Genomic DNA, 19,158 nt, shown 5'->3' on the forward strand with positions numbered 1-19,158 from the left:
ATATTAGTATCGCCGTTTCGAGCGAATGAGAAGGGAAGAGCGAGACAGGGCCATTTGCCGGAGGGCGGGCGGTGAGCGCGCGGCGCGGCGCGGCGCGGCACTGCCCCAGCCGGCGCCCCCGCACAGGCCAACAACCCGCGGCCTCGCCGCGGCGCGGCCGCGCCTCCGCGTTTCGTTATCTTCCCCGGGCGCAGGCCAGGTAAACACGCAGCGGAAACGTGCCGCCGCGATGACGAAACGGGCGCACAAAGGGCACCGGCGCTTACCGGCTCCGCAGTTCCAATTTCCGCTATTATGATAACTGTTCAGCATTTGCGCTTACACTGTATTACGAAACTAAAACCACTTGCTCGATCTGTTTAGTGGTGGCTGAGCTTCGTGGCTGTGGTTTAAATTACTGAAGTGTCTCAACCAAGTATAAAAGGCATTGTCAGGCTGACTGGTTCCTCACCGCCCTGCCCAAACCTCTAAGGATAGAAACTTGTAATTTGGACAGGGTGTTGATCTTATACTGTAGACATCCCTTAACAAGAGATTTTTCGGAACTATACCCCTAAGGGGGTGAAACAGGACACGAATATTTTTAAAAAAATATGTTACTATTAAGGCAGTTTTGAAGTTATAACTGCGAAAATAGGTATTTGTTTTCTCAGTCAGAAATAGAAAAGTACATGTTTCAACATTTTTGGGAATTCAACCACCAAGGGATAAAATCATGGGTGAATATCTTTTTAAAATAAATCATTAATAAAGTATATTAAAGCATTTTTAAATCTACGTCATTGAAAATTGGCATTTGGTTCCTCCGTTAGCTTTTGGAAATTCAGTCCCTAAAAGGGTGAAGTAGGGGATGAAAATGTTTAAGAAACTATTTCCTTGTATGAATAAAATTTGAAAGTTAAGCCTGTGAAAATTTGTATTTGACTTCTCTCATGTATTAGGGGATAAAAGTTTCTATGGAAACATCTCCACAAGAACGCATAAGGCATGATTAACAACCTTGGACTTCAGTTACCAGGATCACATTTTGGTCAGAAGTACTTCCGAAAAAGACCATGCTTCTAAGGACTTAATTAGCGTGAAAAAGTTACGAGGTGTTACAATTTATCAACATTTTTATCCGTTTCAGTAAAAACAAACAAACAAATAAAAGCCGTGAAGAATAAGCAATCTAGGCGAGCGATGCCACGTGCGCTAAACTATTTTAATATATGACACAAGCGGCTGCAAATGTCAGGAAATACGCCAAAAGTGGTACGCCAAAAGTGGATAATAAATGTTGAACATGAAACATCAAATGCAAGATACGGAGGTTATTTTTGAGCGTGTGTATGTAGGGATCACTGACTGATGCAATTCTTACATTTAAGTTAAAGGTGCAACATTCGAACTACTTTTGTAAATGTGATGCTTTGTAAAAATAGAAGTTAAAAAATTATTTTCCATTCTGTAACCAAGCAAAAGCTTTTTCTGATTACAAAAGTTATTTAGTAAAAAAATGTTGGTCATTTACTGGCAACGACGCAGTTCGTAAGCTTATACTCACTCACTTCTCACGCAGTATGCTATGCTCTTGTTATGCTGTACTTTGCAGTAAACTAGGGGAGACTGGTATATCCCTTTCCTCTCTGGCCCACGCCTCAAATACAACACTTTTGTGCCTGATTCTGGACTGCAACGACTGTGCGGGCTCTTGGCTTGCGTTGGGTAGCTATTTTGTTCCATAATGTGACCACCAGAGAGCAGCAGATGACATCGAACTTCGATGAGAAGACAGAACCATGCCTCTGCGAGATAAATACATTGCATTTGCCTCCATTTCGTTAATTTAAGGCAGTGCTGCGTTATTTTAGACTGAGAATGTTTCACGTAATGTATATAAGGTCTCTAAACAAGTGCATGAAATGCCAATTGGATTTTATAAATGTTTCTATTTAGAGTTGCACGATCGTGCGACTCAGGCGTTAATGACGCTAAGCTTTGATGCTAACCTCACCTTCACATGCAGACAGTACAGTAAATGTTCACACTAAGATCTATGAACAAATATTACTGCTTTCGTTTTTATATACAAATAAAATATCCTTTTGTCTTTTAGGGTTAATGGGTGAAGAAATAATCCAACTTATTTTGGACGATTCCGATTTAAGTGATCTCTCCAGTGACGACAATGACGACGATTTTCAGCCAAGTACCTCATCGTACAATATTGTGGACGATAGTGACAATTCTGATGCTCGTGGTGGTGAAGACGGTGACAAAACGAAGGAAGAAGAACAGGAGATACAACAGAAATTACCTGTTCTATTTCCAGGCAGGAGGCTTCTGTTTCTCATGCACAAGTTTGCTTCCAAACCTCATCCTCCTGCAAAAATTTTCACCTCAATTTCGGCTAGTGCTGCTTATGATTCACTGACAAAACATGCCCAAAATAATTGAGTGCATGAATTCATTTAGAATAAACCTTAATAAACTAATTTTGGCTGTTGGTTCAATACAAGGAAGTGGACTGTAAAATTAATACTTCGCTTCCTTGACTTGAGCACTGTCAATAGTTGGTTGCAGTATATAGAAGATTGCAGAGAAAACAGAGTTCCTAAAAGAAGTATCCTGGATTTGCTCAAGTTTAGGATGGCCATTGCACAGACACTGATATCAGCACCAGATGGAAAGAGAAATCATGTAGAAAATGACGGAGGTCATGAAAGTGAACAATTTGAGAAGAAAAAATGAAAATTTACACTCCATCAGCAAAACCAGCTGTTGACAAGCGTTACGATGGTTACGACTATTGGCTCATAGTGGATGATATATCTTCATCAAGATCTTGCGTATATGAACGCTGCAAGAACAGGAGCAAGCCACGTTGCATCAAGTGTGACCAATATTTGTGCATGTCCAAGGGAAAAAAACTGCTTTCGTTTATTCCATATTAACAAATAATGCATGCGTATGCGTGTGTGTGTGTGTGTGTGTGTGTGTGTGTGTGTGTGTGTGTGCGTTAATTCGTGTGTGAAAGGGAGAGAGTAGGTTATTTTGCAACATATATATGTTTATATCAGTTCTGGCATACTACTGCATTCAAAATCCTTGGAAGAAAAATAAATAAAAGTGCTTCTCGAGCAGCACAATACATATTATTTGGAATGGGATAAAACCTAATTAGCACGATCGTGCTAGTGACGTTTTGAAAAAAAAAAAAAAATATATCACCCTAAGAATTTTTTCAGTATTTTTACCTGATTCCAAAGGTCATAATGCATGAGAACTGGCATATTTCAAACAAAGATTTAAAAAACTTTCTCTCAGGGTGGAAAGAGATGTAAATTAATACCCCAGTATGTCCCAAGCAATACTGCCTGCCCGACGCAAGACTCAAACCTGGGACTGCGCACATAGGCCGGAGCCACACCTACATGAATACATGACTTGCATTGGAACGATCAGGTGCGACAGACCGATAGCCTCAACCGCTGCACGTGCAGTGAGGTACGGCGTCTGGTGACATCACATGTTTCACATTTGACATCCACCTTTCGGGTATTTCCCGACAGCTGCGGTCCGATGTGTCTTAAATTAAACTACTCCCAGCGTTATTCACGTCGCTTCAGAGGTTTTTAAACTTTCATAAAGATCACCCTGCATAACCCGAAAAAAGTAGTTACAACTTACTACATAAAATCAGTTACAAGGTTCAAAATGCAGTCGATAAAAAAGTAGTACTGACGATGATATAAATATTTTACATCAAATCAACGTTGGTGAAAGAGTGAAACGCATCTTGGCAAAAATAAAACTGCAGAAAAATGCCTGGCTGGTGTACTTCTTCCAGTAATGAAACTATCTGTCGCATTAACACTGTTTTCCGACTTGGTTCTTGAACTGAGAACCTTACTTTCTGCAAACGTGCGGTTTGGGCAGCGGAGTAGTGCGTATTGAGCATGTCTCAATAGTGCCTCTGGTCACAGTACTATGAGTGTACTAGATGGTTTGCTTGACATAAGGAAAAATTAAGGTCTTCTTTGGGCTCCAAAACTGTCGGATTGTAATAAATGAGAATTTGCAGTCAGCAGTGGAAAAACAGTTCAGGGTTCGTTTCCCATACCAAGCGTATCCAATTAAGTAGAATAGTTTCGTTGAGAAGAAGGGTTCAAAATACCATTACCTTTCGTTAAAGGAAATTACATCGATTTCGATATCGTTGTGGCCGTTTTGGTTTCAAAAGTAGAGTTACCGAACGGGTTTTCATATTAAAGGAAGAACGAAGATTGAAACTGAACGTCCCGTCGACAGCGAGGTCATTAAAGAGACGGCATGAACTCGGAAAGGGGAAGATGTCGAGTAAATCAAACCATCCCTGCGTTTGGCTTGAGAAAACCGCGGAAAAACTAAATCCGGGTGGCCCGACAGGGATCTGAGCCGTTTTCATATTTGTATGCACAGTAACATAATCTCACTCTTGGGCATGATTGGGCGGTGAATCACGCCCGCTGAAACTTGCATCGTTTGCGACCGTTGGTCTGGATCGCTCGTTAGCCTGGGTGTGGTTTCTAGGTGGATTCTCACTCGTTTTGGTTCTCCATCTCTGCTTCAGATATTGAACATAAAAACGGTTAAACAATATAGTTCACAGGACAGAATTTACATTGCATAGCATCCAGAAAGAAGTCGTAGTCTGTACTTCGATTTCTTTATGCTGTTAGCGTGTAACAGAAAATAAATACTGTTAACGTTTCCGTTTCTTTCTGTTTTCAGAGCCGACATAGTTCACGGAAGGAAATACGATCTGTAAGTACCATTTAATCATCATTCTGGTATGTGCTGCTTGGAAGTGGGGCATAGTCTTATTTTTCCAGCCATTAACAAATTTTTCACTCCAGGTCCCGTGTTAATAAGGAACAGCCATCATATATTCACTTACTCGGGGCAGTGTAATGCTCTCATTCCATATTAAGACTGGAGTATGTTGCAGGAAATATTACATATAGTGCAATAAAGGAAGATTATCGTTTAAAACTATAGTGGCAAATAAAAATTCCTGCAAGACAGTGACTCCATATTTCCTGCTTCCTGAGTGTTCCTCCAGGCCTAACTCAAACTTTCAACTCATCCTTACCGATGCGTTTAGAGACGAAACAGCACAAAGTTATAGCAAGAAACCAACCGCGGTCTTGGCTACGACGATATAGAGAAACCACTGTGCTCTGACAGTAGTTTGAACTCAACTCCTTCACAGTGAAAGACCACTGTCTTAAGTGCAGAGGCATAGTGCCACGGGAAAACACATGAAAAAAAACCAGGTATTCCACATGTAGAGACAGCAGAAAATGTTTAATGCTGTGAGTTCTTCAATATCGATACCTATTACTTAAAAATTAGAATCCTAACGGTAGTAGGATTGTATTGAGAGAGCGGGGCCAGATAACCATCTTATCACAGTCTCAGGTTACACATCCAATGACAGGTATCCCACTTGGGCTCCTAGGTGGCTTGATCCCCTCTCGCATGACGAACCCCTGGGAATTGTTGAACGTCACACAAGGCAAACACCCAAGAAATTGTGTGAGTTATATTCAGGGTCATGACATAAGCGTACAGCTGTCACATGATATAAAATTGGCGGGAAACCCTCTCAGTTAATGGGACCAGTGCGGATCAAGTAACTCCTCCTCCCTCTCCCCACCATCATTCTCCATAATTGTGACACTTCAGTCTGAGATATTCATTCTGGATCTGAGCGGCGTAGAGGGAGGTTGCAGGCTGTGTCTTCTTTGTTAACGAAAAATCACGTCACTTGTATTCTCCTTGTGAATGCCAGTTTAATATTACATCATTCGAGGCAGAGACAACACCGAGACAGATATGTAAGTGCTCCCACTCTTCTGCAATTTTACACATATTTCCATATTTGCCCAGATTCTACATTTTTCATTCATTTTTATATTTTTTCCGGATTTTCTGTATTTTCTATATTTTGCCCAATTACTAAATATCCAACACACAGTTCCTGACGTTGTGTCGAGGTCATGACGCTCTCAAACAGTCACAATGCAGTACATGCCCGAATTAGTTATCAGTGCTATAGAAGCACTCCTCCCCGACGCCATCTTTTATAACTGGGAGACTCTGGAACTCAGCAGCATAGGGAGAGGTTGTAAGCAGTGGCTGTATGTTAATAACAAATTACGTCACTTGAGCTCTATTTGCTAATAACTATATAATATCATCAATTAATCAAAATGACAGTCACAATTGATTAATCGATTATAAGTAAACCAATCGCTGCTATCTCCACGCAACTATGTTGTCTAAGAATTTATATAATAGCACGTCATTCACCGCACCAGTGAAGACCCCACCCAGACAAATATGTAAGTGTGCTAATTATTCCCAAATTTTATGTAATTGTTTCTCATTTTCCACAATTTTATGCATTTTAACCAAATACCTGAGCTATACGCAACATCACGTCAACGTTGCGTCACGTCAACGCCGCATCGCGTCGCGTCGATGCTGCTCTCAGCCAATCACAGCGCAGCATGGGTCCTGATTATTTATCGTTGCTAAGCCACCACCCAATTACTATTGAGTGTGTGACGTCAAGGAGTGTGAGACAGAAACGAACACATTGCTAGAAGTAATGATGTCACGTCATATAAATGATGTAATAGCAAATTCTATAAGCACTAGCGATTTCTAACCAAAGATATTGTACATATATGGACTACCACAGCACGATAGATAAACCCTGCCAAACCAACGCTACGTTAGTAGACTGTGTGAGATCATAGTAAAATTCTAATGCTTCAAACCAAAAATACTGTACGTGTAACACAGTGCTACAAAATACGCAACTACAGATATAGTCGACCAGTAACTGCAACTATCCTCCGTGAAACGCACGTCACCTGCAGGACAGCACACCCTACTAACTCAAACATGTGGGGTATAGCCGCGAGTACCGTACTAGCAATGGCCGAGAGAAGAAGCGGAATTATGGATGTAAGGATCTCCGGCGTGCTGGCTGGCACTGTTGCTGCAATATCAGTTCTGGACAAGGGATCCCACCCGCCTTCCCACCCCTCCCCTCCCACCCCCCATACATTCTCTGGATAATGCCAGTACGCTATGGAAATCATCGAGCGGTCGTTGCCATCAGATGATCTCAGGTCGCAAACGAGAGAGCTCCACATCCCTACCCAGCACTACGCCAGAGAACGTAGACATGGTAGAGAACGTTGCATAACTACAGATGTCATCGTCTCCGACCTGGTGAGTGGCACAAAAGACATTCAGTCACTCCGGCAGAGGGCATATCACCTGGGCAAACCAGTCGTAACTCCCAAATACCTACACACTCACCAGAGGAAATCTGTGGACATCTTTGCGGATAAACGTCGCTAACAGTTTAAGCGCCAAACACTTTCCTCCCCTTCACCTTTTCTCTCTGGACCAATCAGAAACATGTACCCCATCCTCCACCAACAATCATGCTTCTAACACTACCGTGGGGCACACCATTTTCAGCCATACTGTATTCCCAAGTGGAATGAGAGTACATAATTATAATCAAAACATCTAAACCAAGTAAACACTGCAATGTTATTATTATACAGAGCGATTCACTAACTGTTGCTACCAAGAATAACTCCGAAAGTATGACAGGAGTTGAAAAGTTTGTGGGAAAAAAGTTGCATGAGACAACGAGGGCTATAACATGACGTTGGTTTTTTGTTGCTAGTTGGGGTCGCTTCAGAGATATGAAGGTCAACTTTGTTTTTTATAAATGGGATGCTATAGTTTGATACTTATTTTCTGACAGCGGCTATCGAGACAAATCCGATGATATGTAACAGTAAGGTCTTTGAAGGTCAACGAAGGTCAAAAAGGTGGCATGCACGTCCATTTACAAACGATGTTCGAAGTGATGATTATTGGTATCAATGCAGTGCTCCAATCTTCTTATCATGGATTGAGAGGTATTCCTTATCACATCGGCACTTATCGGAGCACATGCTCTGACAATTCTCTCTCGCATATCTTTAGGTGTAGTTGGAACGTCTTTATAAACAATGTCTTTTACGGATCCCCAAAAGAAAAAAATCCATACGCGTCAAGTCTGGCGAACGAGTCGGCCACGACACATCTCCTCCGCGTCCAGTCCAACGATTTGGGAATTGTCTCTGTAACTCATTTCTAGCCATCAGCGAAACATTTGACGGACACCCATCGTGTTGATACCACGTTCTGTTCCTTGTTCCTAAAGGAATTTCTTCCAATAATAGACCTAATGTTTCTTGCAGGAATGTGGTGTACTTCTTACCATTAAGATTTCCTTCGATGAAATGGGGCCTATAATTCTGTCCTCCAGAATCCCACACCACTCATGCATCAACGACGATTTTTGGTGTGCAGCTTGCATATTATGCAAATTAACGTTCCCATGGTTTGTGAATGTAGCCTCGTCAGTAAATAAAGTCAAATTAATAAATGTGTCATCCCTCTGAATCTGAAGTTAAGCCCATCGGCGACGAATACAATCCGTACCACTTAATTCTTGGTGGATACTGATATGGTAAGGATGATATTTAAGGCGATGCACAACACGAACAACACTACTCTGTCTCATGCCAGATTCGCTTGTGATCTGACGCGAACTAACACAAGGATCTCGAACCCCAGCAGTAAGAGTTCCAATTTCCGTTTCCTCGTTGGTAACTTTCCTTTGCTGGATATGTTTCCGATGCGTTAGATCCAATTGTCCTCAATTTATCATACACCTATTTAAATGAACGACGTGAAGGGTGAGTACGTTCAGGATATCTTTCAGCGTGTAAGTCTCTAGCTTTCACTCAATTTCGTTGGCATTCTCCGCAAATGGGAAGCGAATCGGCTTGTTCTTCGAAGAAACATATCATTCACATTCGCTTGATTCCATGATACTAGTCTTACCGTTCCTATTAGTGTTGTGTTGCGGAACCGTCGAATAGTGTTTACATGTCAATGGCACGTTAGATGGATGCATCGTATTCGGCGAATATTTACTGTTTGCACGTTATATGAGAGAGAATTGTCATAGCATGTGCTTCGGCAAGTGCCGAAGTGATAAGGAATACCACTCAATCTATGATAAGAAGATTGCAGCACTGGATTGACACCAATGGTCGTCACTTCGAACACCTTCTGTAAATGGACGTTCATGCCACCTTTTGGACCTTCATCGCCCTTCAAAGGCCTTACTGTTACACATCATTGGATTCGTCTCGATAGCCGTTATCATAAAATAAGTACCAAACTATAGCATTCCGTTTAAAAAAAACAAAGTTGGCCTTCATATATCTGGACGCGACCCCACCTAGCAACAAAATACCAACGTCATATTATGACCCCCCGTTGTCCCATGTCACATTTGTCCCACAAACTTTTCAGCTACTATCATATTTTCAGAGTTATTCTGGGTGGCAATAGTTAGTGAATCACCCTGTGTGCGACATTACTAGAAGTATGTTAACTACATGAAAATCCGAGCTAGCCATCGCTGATAAAGTAGTTTAGTCTGATCCACAGGATTTCAAAGACACAGGTTGGACACCTAGCACACGGCAAAATGTTGTTGTGCTAGAACATTCATAAACAGATGTTAAAAATAATCCGAAGTATGTAAGTCCTCACCACAAACAAAGTAGACACAGCAATGGCCACAATGCAGCAAAAATAAACTCTTTCGACGTGCAAAGCCATGGACTCACGGAGGCCACGATAGCTATACCCCTATAGGATAAAAGTGCGACCTTAGAGGTCGAGCATCGTCTGTGGATAAGGATGCTCTCTCAAGAGCAATTAACCTACCACCAACACTATTCAAATTGCGAACAACACCCGCGCAACGGCTGCGGAAAAAAAGGACTGGACGTACCTGATAATCACCACCATATTTATGAGGAGATGAGTGTCTGTCGGCGCTTCGTCAGCAGCGCTCCACGGGAGACCTACATCGGCACTGGGAGCCTGCAGACAGTTCTCGGAATAGTGACCATACCTTGGTCGTGCAACACCTCCCTCGCTTCTCCCGGGAAAGAGCCATCTCATTGGCTCCACGTAACCGCAGGGGAAACGTGTTACGCAAACTGATAAATGGGGGAATCACTCTCCTGTGCGTCACTTTAATGGTCCTTTCAGTGGATACTAATACTTGCAAACGCCTTCGCCTGATAACTCACGCCACTTCTTACCATTTACGATGGTCGCACTTCGGCTTCTTTTTATTTATTTATTTATTTTTAGTCATCTGTCTTGTAACTGTTTTACTGCTTTGATGCAATCCCCCCCGAATTCTTCTCCTGTACCGACATTTAACCTCTTCGTCTCAGAGTGGCACTTGCAACCGACGTCCTCAGTTATTTGTTGGATGTATTCCAATCTCCGTCTTCCGCTGGAGCTTTTACCCTCTGCAGCTCCCTCTTGTACCGTGGAACTTATTCCGCGATATCTTAAATAATGTTCTACAGTTCCGTCCATTCATCTTTTCAGTGTTTTCCAGATATTCCCTACCTCTCCGATTCTGCAGATACCTCGTTATTCCTTACCTTACCAGTCCACCTAATTTTCAACATTAATCTGTAGCCCAACACCTCAAAAACTTCCCTACTTTTCGGGTTTTCCCACAGTCCATCTGTCCGTCATGAGTTATTTTCCTGCCTAGGTAGCAGAATAATTCCTTAACTTATTCTATTTCCTGATCGCCAATTTTGATAGTAAGTTTCCCGATGTTCTCATTTCTGCTGTTTCTCAGTACTTTCTTCAATTTATTCTCAGTCCATATTCTGTGCTCATTAGACTGTTCATTCCAGTCACCACATCCTGTAATTTTTCTTTACTTTCACTGAGAATAGCATTGTCATCGCCAAATCTTATCCTTTCATCTTGAATTTTAATACCACTCTTGAACCTTTCTGCTATTTCCGTCATTGCTTCATTGACGTTTAGATTGAACACTAGAGGCCAAAGACTACATACCTGTCTTACATCATTTTTAATCTGAGCACTTCGTTCTTGGTCTTCCACTCTTATTGGTCCCTCTCGTTTCTTGTGCATATTGTACATCACCCGCATTTTCCTATAGCTTACCCCTAATTTTCTCAGAATTTCGAAAATCTTGCGCCATTTTACATTGTCGAACGCTTTTTCCAGGTCGGCAAATCCTATGAACATTTCTTGATTTTTCTCCAATCTTGCTTTCATTGTTAACTGCTAGATCAAAACTGCCTCTCTGGTGCCTTTACTTTTACTAAAGCCAAACCGATCATCGTCTAACATATTGGTCCTGACAGTATCCACGAAACAAGTACCGGGATCGGTATCAAACTAATAAACTTCGGCGAGACAAGGAGAATGACTATTAGAAGCACATGCTTTCCCCGCAAAGTAGTACATAAAGTTACCTGGATATCTCCAGATGGAAAAGTACGGTGAATCAGATCGACCATGTTCTTGTTGACCAAGGACACCATGGTAGTGTCGAACATGTGCGATCCTTCCGCGGGGCAGATATGAATTCCGATCATTTCTTGGTGGTAGTAAAACTACGCCTGAAAGCTGTTTACCAAGTGGTGAAGAAATCCTGAATAGATAAAATTACAGAAAACCTCACTATATCGGAGAAACCTAACAACGTGGTAGATACACGGTTGGTGTTGAGGAATGCTGTGTTACAGAGTTCAAGAGGAGAACTTCCTTGCCATCCAAAACGCAGAAGTAAACCTTGGAGCGATGGAGAATGTCGAGGATCTTTTGGGATGTGATCAGCGAAGAGGATACAGTGCTTAGAAAGGGACCTTTGCCTTTCGCAAGCAAGTGCCCTACCATCTGAGCTACCCAAGCACAACTCACGCCCCGTCCTCACAGCTGTACTTCCGCCGGTGCCTCGTCTCCTACTTCCCAGACTTCACAGAAGCTCTCCTGCGAACCTTGCAGAACTAGCACTCCTGGAAGAAAGGATATTGCGGAGACATGGCTTAGCCACAGCCTGGGGGCTGTTTCCAGAATGAGATTTTCACTCTGCAGCGGAGTGTACGCTGATATGAAACTTCCTGGCAGATTAAAACTGTGTGCCGGACCGAGACCGAGACAGGTTCGCAGGAGAGCTTCTATGAAGTTTGGGAAGTAGGAGACGTGGTACTGGCGGAAATAAAGCTGTGAGGACGGGGCGTGAGTCGTGCTTGGGTAGCTCCATTGGTAGAGCATTTGCCCGCGAAAGGCAAAGGTCCCGAGTTCGAGTCTCGGTCTGGCACACAGTTTTAATCTGCCAGGAAGTTTCATATCAGCGCACACTCCGCTGCAGAGTGAAAATCTCATTCTGGAGCCATAAAAGACTGTTGAAAGCAATAGAAGAAGCAAAGTCATCACGCTCGTTTTTCCAGGCCTCAAGATTTGCCAGAGATGTCTACCGACAACGTACATTAGTTTTAACGAATGAGACGGGTGAAGTGGTACCGCCAGAATAGCAGGCAAACTTATTAAAAAAACAGCATTTTGAGTACCTATTGAATCGGGACGTTCCGCCGACGGTGACAACTCAGATGGGAGCCCGTTCTGATAGAATGGAAGCCCCTGAACCATCAGAGGAAGAAATCAGTGTTACCCTAAACCTATTCAAGAATGACAAGGCCCCAGGAGAAAGTGGTATCGGAGCTGCTTCGTTTGGGAGGACAACCACTCCTGGGTGCATTCAAACGATTAATTTCCACCTTCTGGGCAGCAGAAATAATTCCTGAAGAATGGAAGGTAGCAATTGTATGTCCCAGCTTCAAGAAGGGTGATGCTACCCAGGTATCCAATTACCGATGAATTGTACTTCTTGAAATTGGACACAAAGCCTTTAAACTCTTCTACTAAACACAATGAAACCACTGGCTGAAGGAATTGTAGGCACATATCAATGTGGGTCCGTACTCAGAGGGTCTACCATTGGCCACATATCTACTTTGAGGCAGCTGACAGAATAATTCTTTGAGTTCAATCGGGAGCGACGCCTCATCTTCATCGATTGTCGGCTAGCCTATGACAGCATTGACCGCGTCACATTATGAAAACGTTAGACGAACTTGGCATCCCATCGAAATACATCCGTCTAATTACAGCTTGCTACTCCCAGTCAACTTCTAAAGTACGGTGTGACAATCAACTATCACCACCTTTCATTATCCAAAATGGATTGAGACAAGGAGATCCATTGGCGCCAATATTATTCAACTTGGCCTTGGAAAAAGTATGTCGTGGCACTTGCCGAACCAGAGAAATGGACATGGTGGGAGCAGACACAATTCTGGCATTTGTTGGCGATGTTGTGATCCTTGGCAGCACTCTAGAGCAAATGTGTGCTGATACTTCGGGATTCCTCCAAAATGCAAAAGAAATGAGCTGGAGGTGAACGAGGACAAAACTAAACATCTTGGAGTATCACGTCGTAGAGATCTCCCTCCTTCCATTGTTGTGGACTGGCATAGCTTCGAACGACTTGAAGAGTTCAAGTACCTGGGCTCAATATTAACCAACAAAAGTGGAGTGACGAAAGAAGTACATCAACGCATAACAAATGCTAATCACTTGTTCATTAGTCTGAACAAACATTTTTAATCTCGTCTGGTATCTCAGACGAACCATCTGTACACGACACTGGTGAGGCCAGTGCTTTTATACTGTTGTGAAACTTGGGCGACATAAGAAACGACAGATGATTCAATATGTGCGTTTGAAAGAAAGGTACTTTGGAAGATCTATGGACCCGTCTACAATAACATGGAAGGTAAATGGGAAAGAAGGAAGAAAGAAGACCTGTACCAGAGGTTTGGAAGGCCGCACATTGGACGAATATTGGGACAGAGTCGACTACAATGGTTTGGCCACATCTTACGAGCGAACGGATCCCTTCCTGAGAGAGTCCTCCACTCTCAACCCACGGGAAAACGCCCGATAGCACGCCTGAGAACGCGGTGGAAGCATCGAGTGACGACGATACTTCAAGAGGTGGAACTGGCGGCCGCGGAGGATGATGCTAGAGACCGAAAAAGATGGAGTGCCATCTGCACCAAATACCTCCTCTCTTGTAATTGACAGACATTCCTTTTATTTCGGTTTTTGTGTTTGTAATTTTTTTCCTATTGTTCTTCTGCTGTAGGCCTTGAATGCAATAAATGATGATGATGATTCTGTACATTATTTTTGTTAGCAATAAAACTTGATGCTTCTTGCACAATCTCTGTAACTGTGTGGATGATGTTTTTCAAAAGTCTTGTGGTGTATCACCAGTCTCAACATTGTACATACAATCATAAATTCGTTTTGTTGCCATTTTAAAAATTTCGATGGAATTTTATCTGTGCCTTCTGTCATATTTGATCTTCATTCTTCCAAAGTCCTTTTAAATTGTGCTTCTAATACTGGATTCCTTACCTCTTCCCTAACGACTCCTGTTTTTTCTTCTATCACGTCATCAGACAAGTCGTCCTCCTCGTATAGACATTCAGTGTACTCCTTCCACCTATTCGCTCTCTTCTCTGCATTACCATTGCACTTTTAATGTTACCGCCCTTGGTTTTACTTCCATTGAGGTTGTTTCGACTTTTCTCTATGCTGAGTCAGTCCCTCCAGCAATCATTTCTTTTTCTATTTCTTCACATTTTCATGCAGCCATTTCGCCTTAGCTTCCCTACACTTCCAATTTATTTTCATTTCTAAGTATTTCTGTATTCCTAGATGTCCTTGAACCTATTTTGTGCTTGCTTCTTCGACGATCAACTGAAGTACTTCTTCTATTACCCATAGTTTTTTTCCGCAGTTACCTTCCTAGTACCCATGTTTTTCTTTCCAGCTTCTGCGATTGCCCTTATTACAGACGTCCATTGCTCTTCAACTGAACTATCTAATGAGCTATTCGTTATCGCGATATCTGTAGCCTCAAAAAACTTCAAGCTTATCAAAAATATTCAAATGTGTGTGTATTTCTAAGGGACCAAACTGCTAACGTCATCGGTCCCTAGACTTACACACTACTTAAACTAACTTACGCTAAAGACAGCACACACACCCATGCCCGAGGGAGGACTCGAACCTCCGGCGGGAGAGGCTGCGCAATTACTGCCATGGCGCCTCTAACCGCGCGGCCACTCCGCGCCGCTCAAGCGTGTCCCTTCATCGCTTAGTGCTTCCGTATCCCATTTCGTCGCGCACTGTTTCTTTCCGACAAGTATCTCAGACTTCAGTCTACTCTTCATCATTACTATACTGTGATATGTGCTTCAGGGTGCACCTTTATATCTGCCTCTGGGTGCACCTTATAATGCAGTATCTGGTTCCTGGCTGAAATCTTCCAGTATCTCTCGGTATTTCCTAAGTGTACTTCCTCCTTTTGTGATTCTTGCACGGAGTACTCCCTATTACTTTTTGTTGCGGAACTCAGTTAATCTTTCTCCTCTCTTGTTCCTATTACCAAACATTCTCCCCTAATCCTTGCCGGCCGCTGTTTTCTCGCGGTTCTAGGCGCTCAGTCCGGAACCGCGCGACCGCTGCGGTTGCAGGTTCGAATCCTGCCTCGGGCATGGATGTGTGTGATGTCCTTAGGTTAGTTAGGTTTAAGTAGTTCTAAGTTCTAGGGGACTGATGACCACAGATGTTGAGTCCCATAGTGCTCAGAGCCATTTGAACCATTTGACCCCTAATCCTTTCTTCTACTCCTTCCCCTACAACCGCATTACATTCCCCATAAGCGTTAGATTTGCATTTGTCTTTATATGCTGAATTACCCGTGCAATATCCTCATATACTTACTCTGTCTTATCATATTCTGTTTGCATCGTCGGCATGTGTGCCTAAACTTTCATTGTCCACGTTCGATAGCTGTCGTCGTTGATCAGAATAATCTTGTCACTGAACTGTTCACAATAGCTGATTCTCTGCCCAGCCTTCATAACGAATCCTATTCCCGTTATACCGTTTTCTGCTGCTGTTGATATTACTCTATATTAGTCTGACCCGAATCACTTGTCTTCTCTCCATTTCACTTCGATACCCCCCTCTGTATCTAGACTGAGCCGTGGCATTTCCCCTTTCAGATTTTCTATCTTCCCTATCACGTTCATTCATTACATTCCACGCCCCGACCCGTATAATATTATCCTTTCGTTGGTTATTCAGTCTTTTTCTCATGTTCACCACCTGAAGATCCGAATGGGGGACTAAGACAGAATCTTATGCCAATGGGGAATCATAATACTTTTTCAATTACAGACCACATGTTCCATGGGTACAAATTAAGTGTCTTTAATGCAGTGGTTTCCATTGCCTTCTGCATCCTCTTGCCGTTGATTATTGTTGTTTCTTTCGCCCCTTAGGAGCAGACTGCCCTGAAGCTCTGTCCGCTCCTCCGCCCTCTTTGACAAGGCCATTGGCAGAGCGAGGGTGACTTATTATGCCGAATACGATATTGCAGTGCCTGTGTTATTCTGAATTACGATGCAAAATTGCTTTGGACAAGCAGGCATGTTCAAAAGAACAAGCACTGCGGGAACTACAGCCGTTATGAAGTACAGTAAACGTATTCGCAGTTGCGAATATGGGCAATCATCAGCTGGATAATGGCATGACGACAATGAAAGTTCCAGCAGGATCGGCCCCCGAACCCGTAATTTCTCGTTAATCGCGAACGGTCTCCTTACCCGGCCAACGCTCACTGCCAGACCCAAACTTCCATACATCGACAGCCGTCAGTTTTCAACCTGTACTCGTGCATCCATTATCCAGGGTGGTCCATTGATCGTGACCGGGCTAAATATCTCACGAAATAACTGTCAAACGAAAAAACTACAAAGAACGAAACTTGTCTAGCTTGAAGGGGGAAACCAGATGGCGCTATTGCTGGCCCTGTAGATGACGCTGCCATAGGTCAAACGGATATCAACTGCGTTTTTTTAAATAGGAACCCCCATTTTTATTACATATTCGTGTAGTACGTAAAGAAATATGAATGTTTTAGTTGGACCACGTTTTTCGCTATGTGATAGATGCCGCTGTATTACTCACAAACATATGGCTCACAATTTTAGACGAACAATGGTAACAGGTAGGTTTTTTAAATTAAAATACAGAACGTAGGTACGTTTGAACATTTTATTTCGATTCTTCAATGTGATACATGCATCTTTGTGAACTTATCATCGCTGAGAACGCATGCTGTTACAGCGTGATTACCTGTAAATACCACATTAATGCAATAAATGCTCAAAATAATGTCCGTCAACCTCAAGGCATTTGGCAATACGTATAACGACATTCCTCTCAACAGCCAGTAGTTCTCCTTCCGTAAAGTTCGCACATGCATTGACAATGCGCTGACGCATGTTGTCAGGCGTTGTCGGTGGAGAACGATAGCAAATATCCTTCAACTTTCCCCACAGAAAGCAATCCGTGGAATTCAGATCCGGTGAATGTGCGGGCCATGGAATGGTGCTTCGACGACCAATTCACCTGTGATGAAATATGCTATTCAGTACCGCTTCAACCGCACGCGAGCTATGTGCCGGACATCCATCATGTTGGAAGTACATCGCGAATCTGTCATGCAGTGAAACATCTTGTAGTAACATCGGTAGAACATTACGTAGGAAATCAGCAGACATTGCACCATTTAGATTGCCATCGATAAAATGGGGGCCAATTATCCTTCCTCCTATAATGCCGCACCGTACATTAGCGCTCTCACCCAGGAGGCCCGGGTTCGATTCCCGGTACCGGAACTCCACCATTTTTTGCCGCCACGGTGGCCGTGCGGTTATAGGCGCTGCAGTCCGGAACCGCGGGACTGCTACGGCCGCAGGTTCGAATCCTGCCTCGGGCATGGATGTGTGTGATGTCCTTAGGTTAGTTAGGTTTAAGTAGTTCTAAGTTCTAGGGGACTGATGACCTCAGATGTTAAGTCCCATAGTGCTCAGAGCCGTACATTAGCCCTCCAAGGTCGCTGATGTTCCACTTGTCGCAGCCACCGTGGACTTTCCATTGCCCAATAGTGCACATTATGCCGGTTTACGTTACCGCTGTTGGTGAATGACGCTTCGTCGCTAAATAAAACGCGTGCAAAAAATCTGTCATCGTCCCGTAATTTCTCTTGTACAGTCATGCTCAAAAGTATCCGAACGACCTGAATTGCATTTCGCCTGATTCCCATGCAACCTACATAACGCAGCTGTCTAGCAGGTCCTCTAATGACTCCTTGGTACAGTCGTTTGATTTTTGAAAATGGTTCCAACAAGTCACCACTAGAAAACACTGCTCTGTATCGCAATAACTCAAGATGTAAAGTAATACCACGATACTACAAATATCAGGGAACACCTCATCACAGATAAGACTGTTCTTAAGGCTTGTAAGCTCACATTTATTGCTATAAATAACATACCTGAAATGTTAGCACTCTCATTATTACGTCAGATAGGTAATGCACGTAGTAAGTTCGTCATATTCATGATTTCCTCTTGAAAGTAACATACCATACTTGTTATTTAACACAAAATGTCATTAAAAATTTACGTTATTCACCACCAGCAGCGACATGTGAGCATGTTTGAACTAGAAATAATATGACGAAGAGTTCAGTGCTGACTGAGAATCGAACCCCAAACATATCGTTGTGGACTACACACAAAGAGACGACAGTTACCGAATTTTTCTCGACCAGGAGCTCGGAATAACGTCCTTGAACTTACAGTGATCTCGCAAATACTTCTGTGTCTCACTGGGAGTCATAAACGTCAGATATCGTTAGTGTTGCCAACGAATGAAAATGCATTAAAAATAAAAATTATTATCCACCAGCAGATAGGTGTTCTCATGCTAGAGCTTGATAATACATAGTGAAAACTTTAGTGCTGGGCCAGGATTCCAACCCATTCATGCGCAATATGTGGAGATGTTGAGGAATCTGCAGTTTTGAACAAACAACAAGTTGTAATCGAGCTGTATTGTCACGAAGGGATCAAATTCCGCGTTAAGGGCGGATTGAGTTGCATTCCCAGTTCAGAACTAATTTTATCGACATACAGAAGCTCAAATAAAAGATGGAATAAGTGTCCTGTGACCAGACACAGGGTTTGTTTCGTCACTAGAAAT

General features: G+C 42.8%; 1 protein-coding gene across 1 annotated transcript in view; it reads left to right on the forward strand.

The window, feature by feature from the left end:
- The window catches only part of LOC124712327, a 1,282,739-nt gene that overhangs the window by 498,823 nt on the left and 764,758 nt on the right, over positions 1–19,158 (forward strand). Inside the window, exon 4 of the mRNA XM_047242621.1 lies at positions 4,756–4,788. Within this exon, the coding sequence (XP_047098577.1) occupies positions 4,756–4,788 (33 nt within the window). The remainder of the gene's footprint in view (positions 1–4,755; positions 4,789–19,158) is intronic.

The sequence above is a fragment of the Schistocerca piceifrons genome, chromosome 8 (genome assembly GCF_021461385.2).
Source record: "Schistocerca piceifrons isolate TAMUIC-IGC-003096 chromosome 8, iqSchPice1.1, whole genome shotgun sequence".
Lineage (NCBI taxonomy): Eukaryota > Metazoa > Arthropoda > Insecta > Orthoptera > Acrididae > Schistocerca > Schistocerca piceifrons.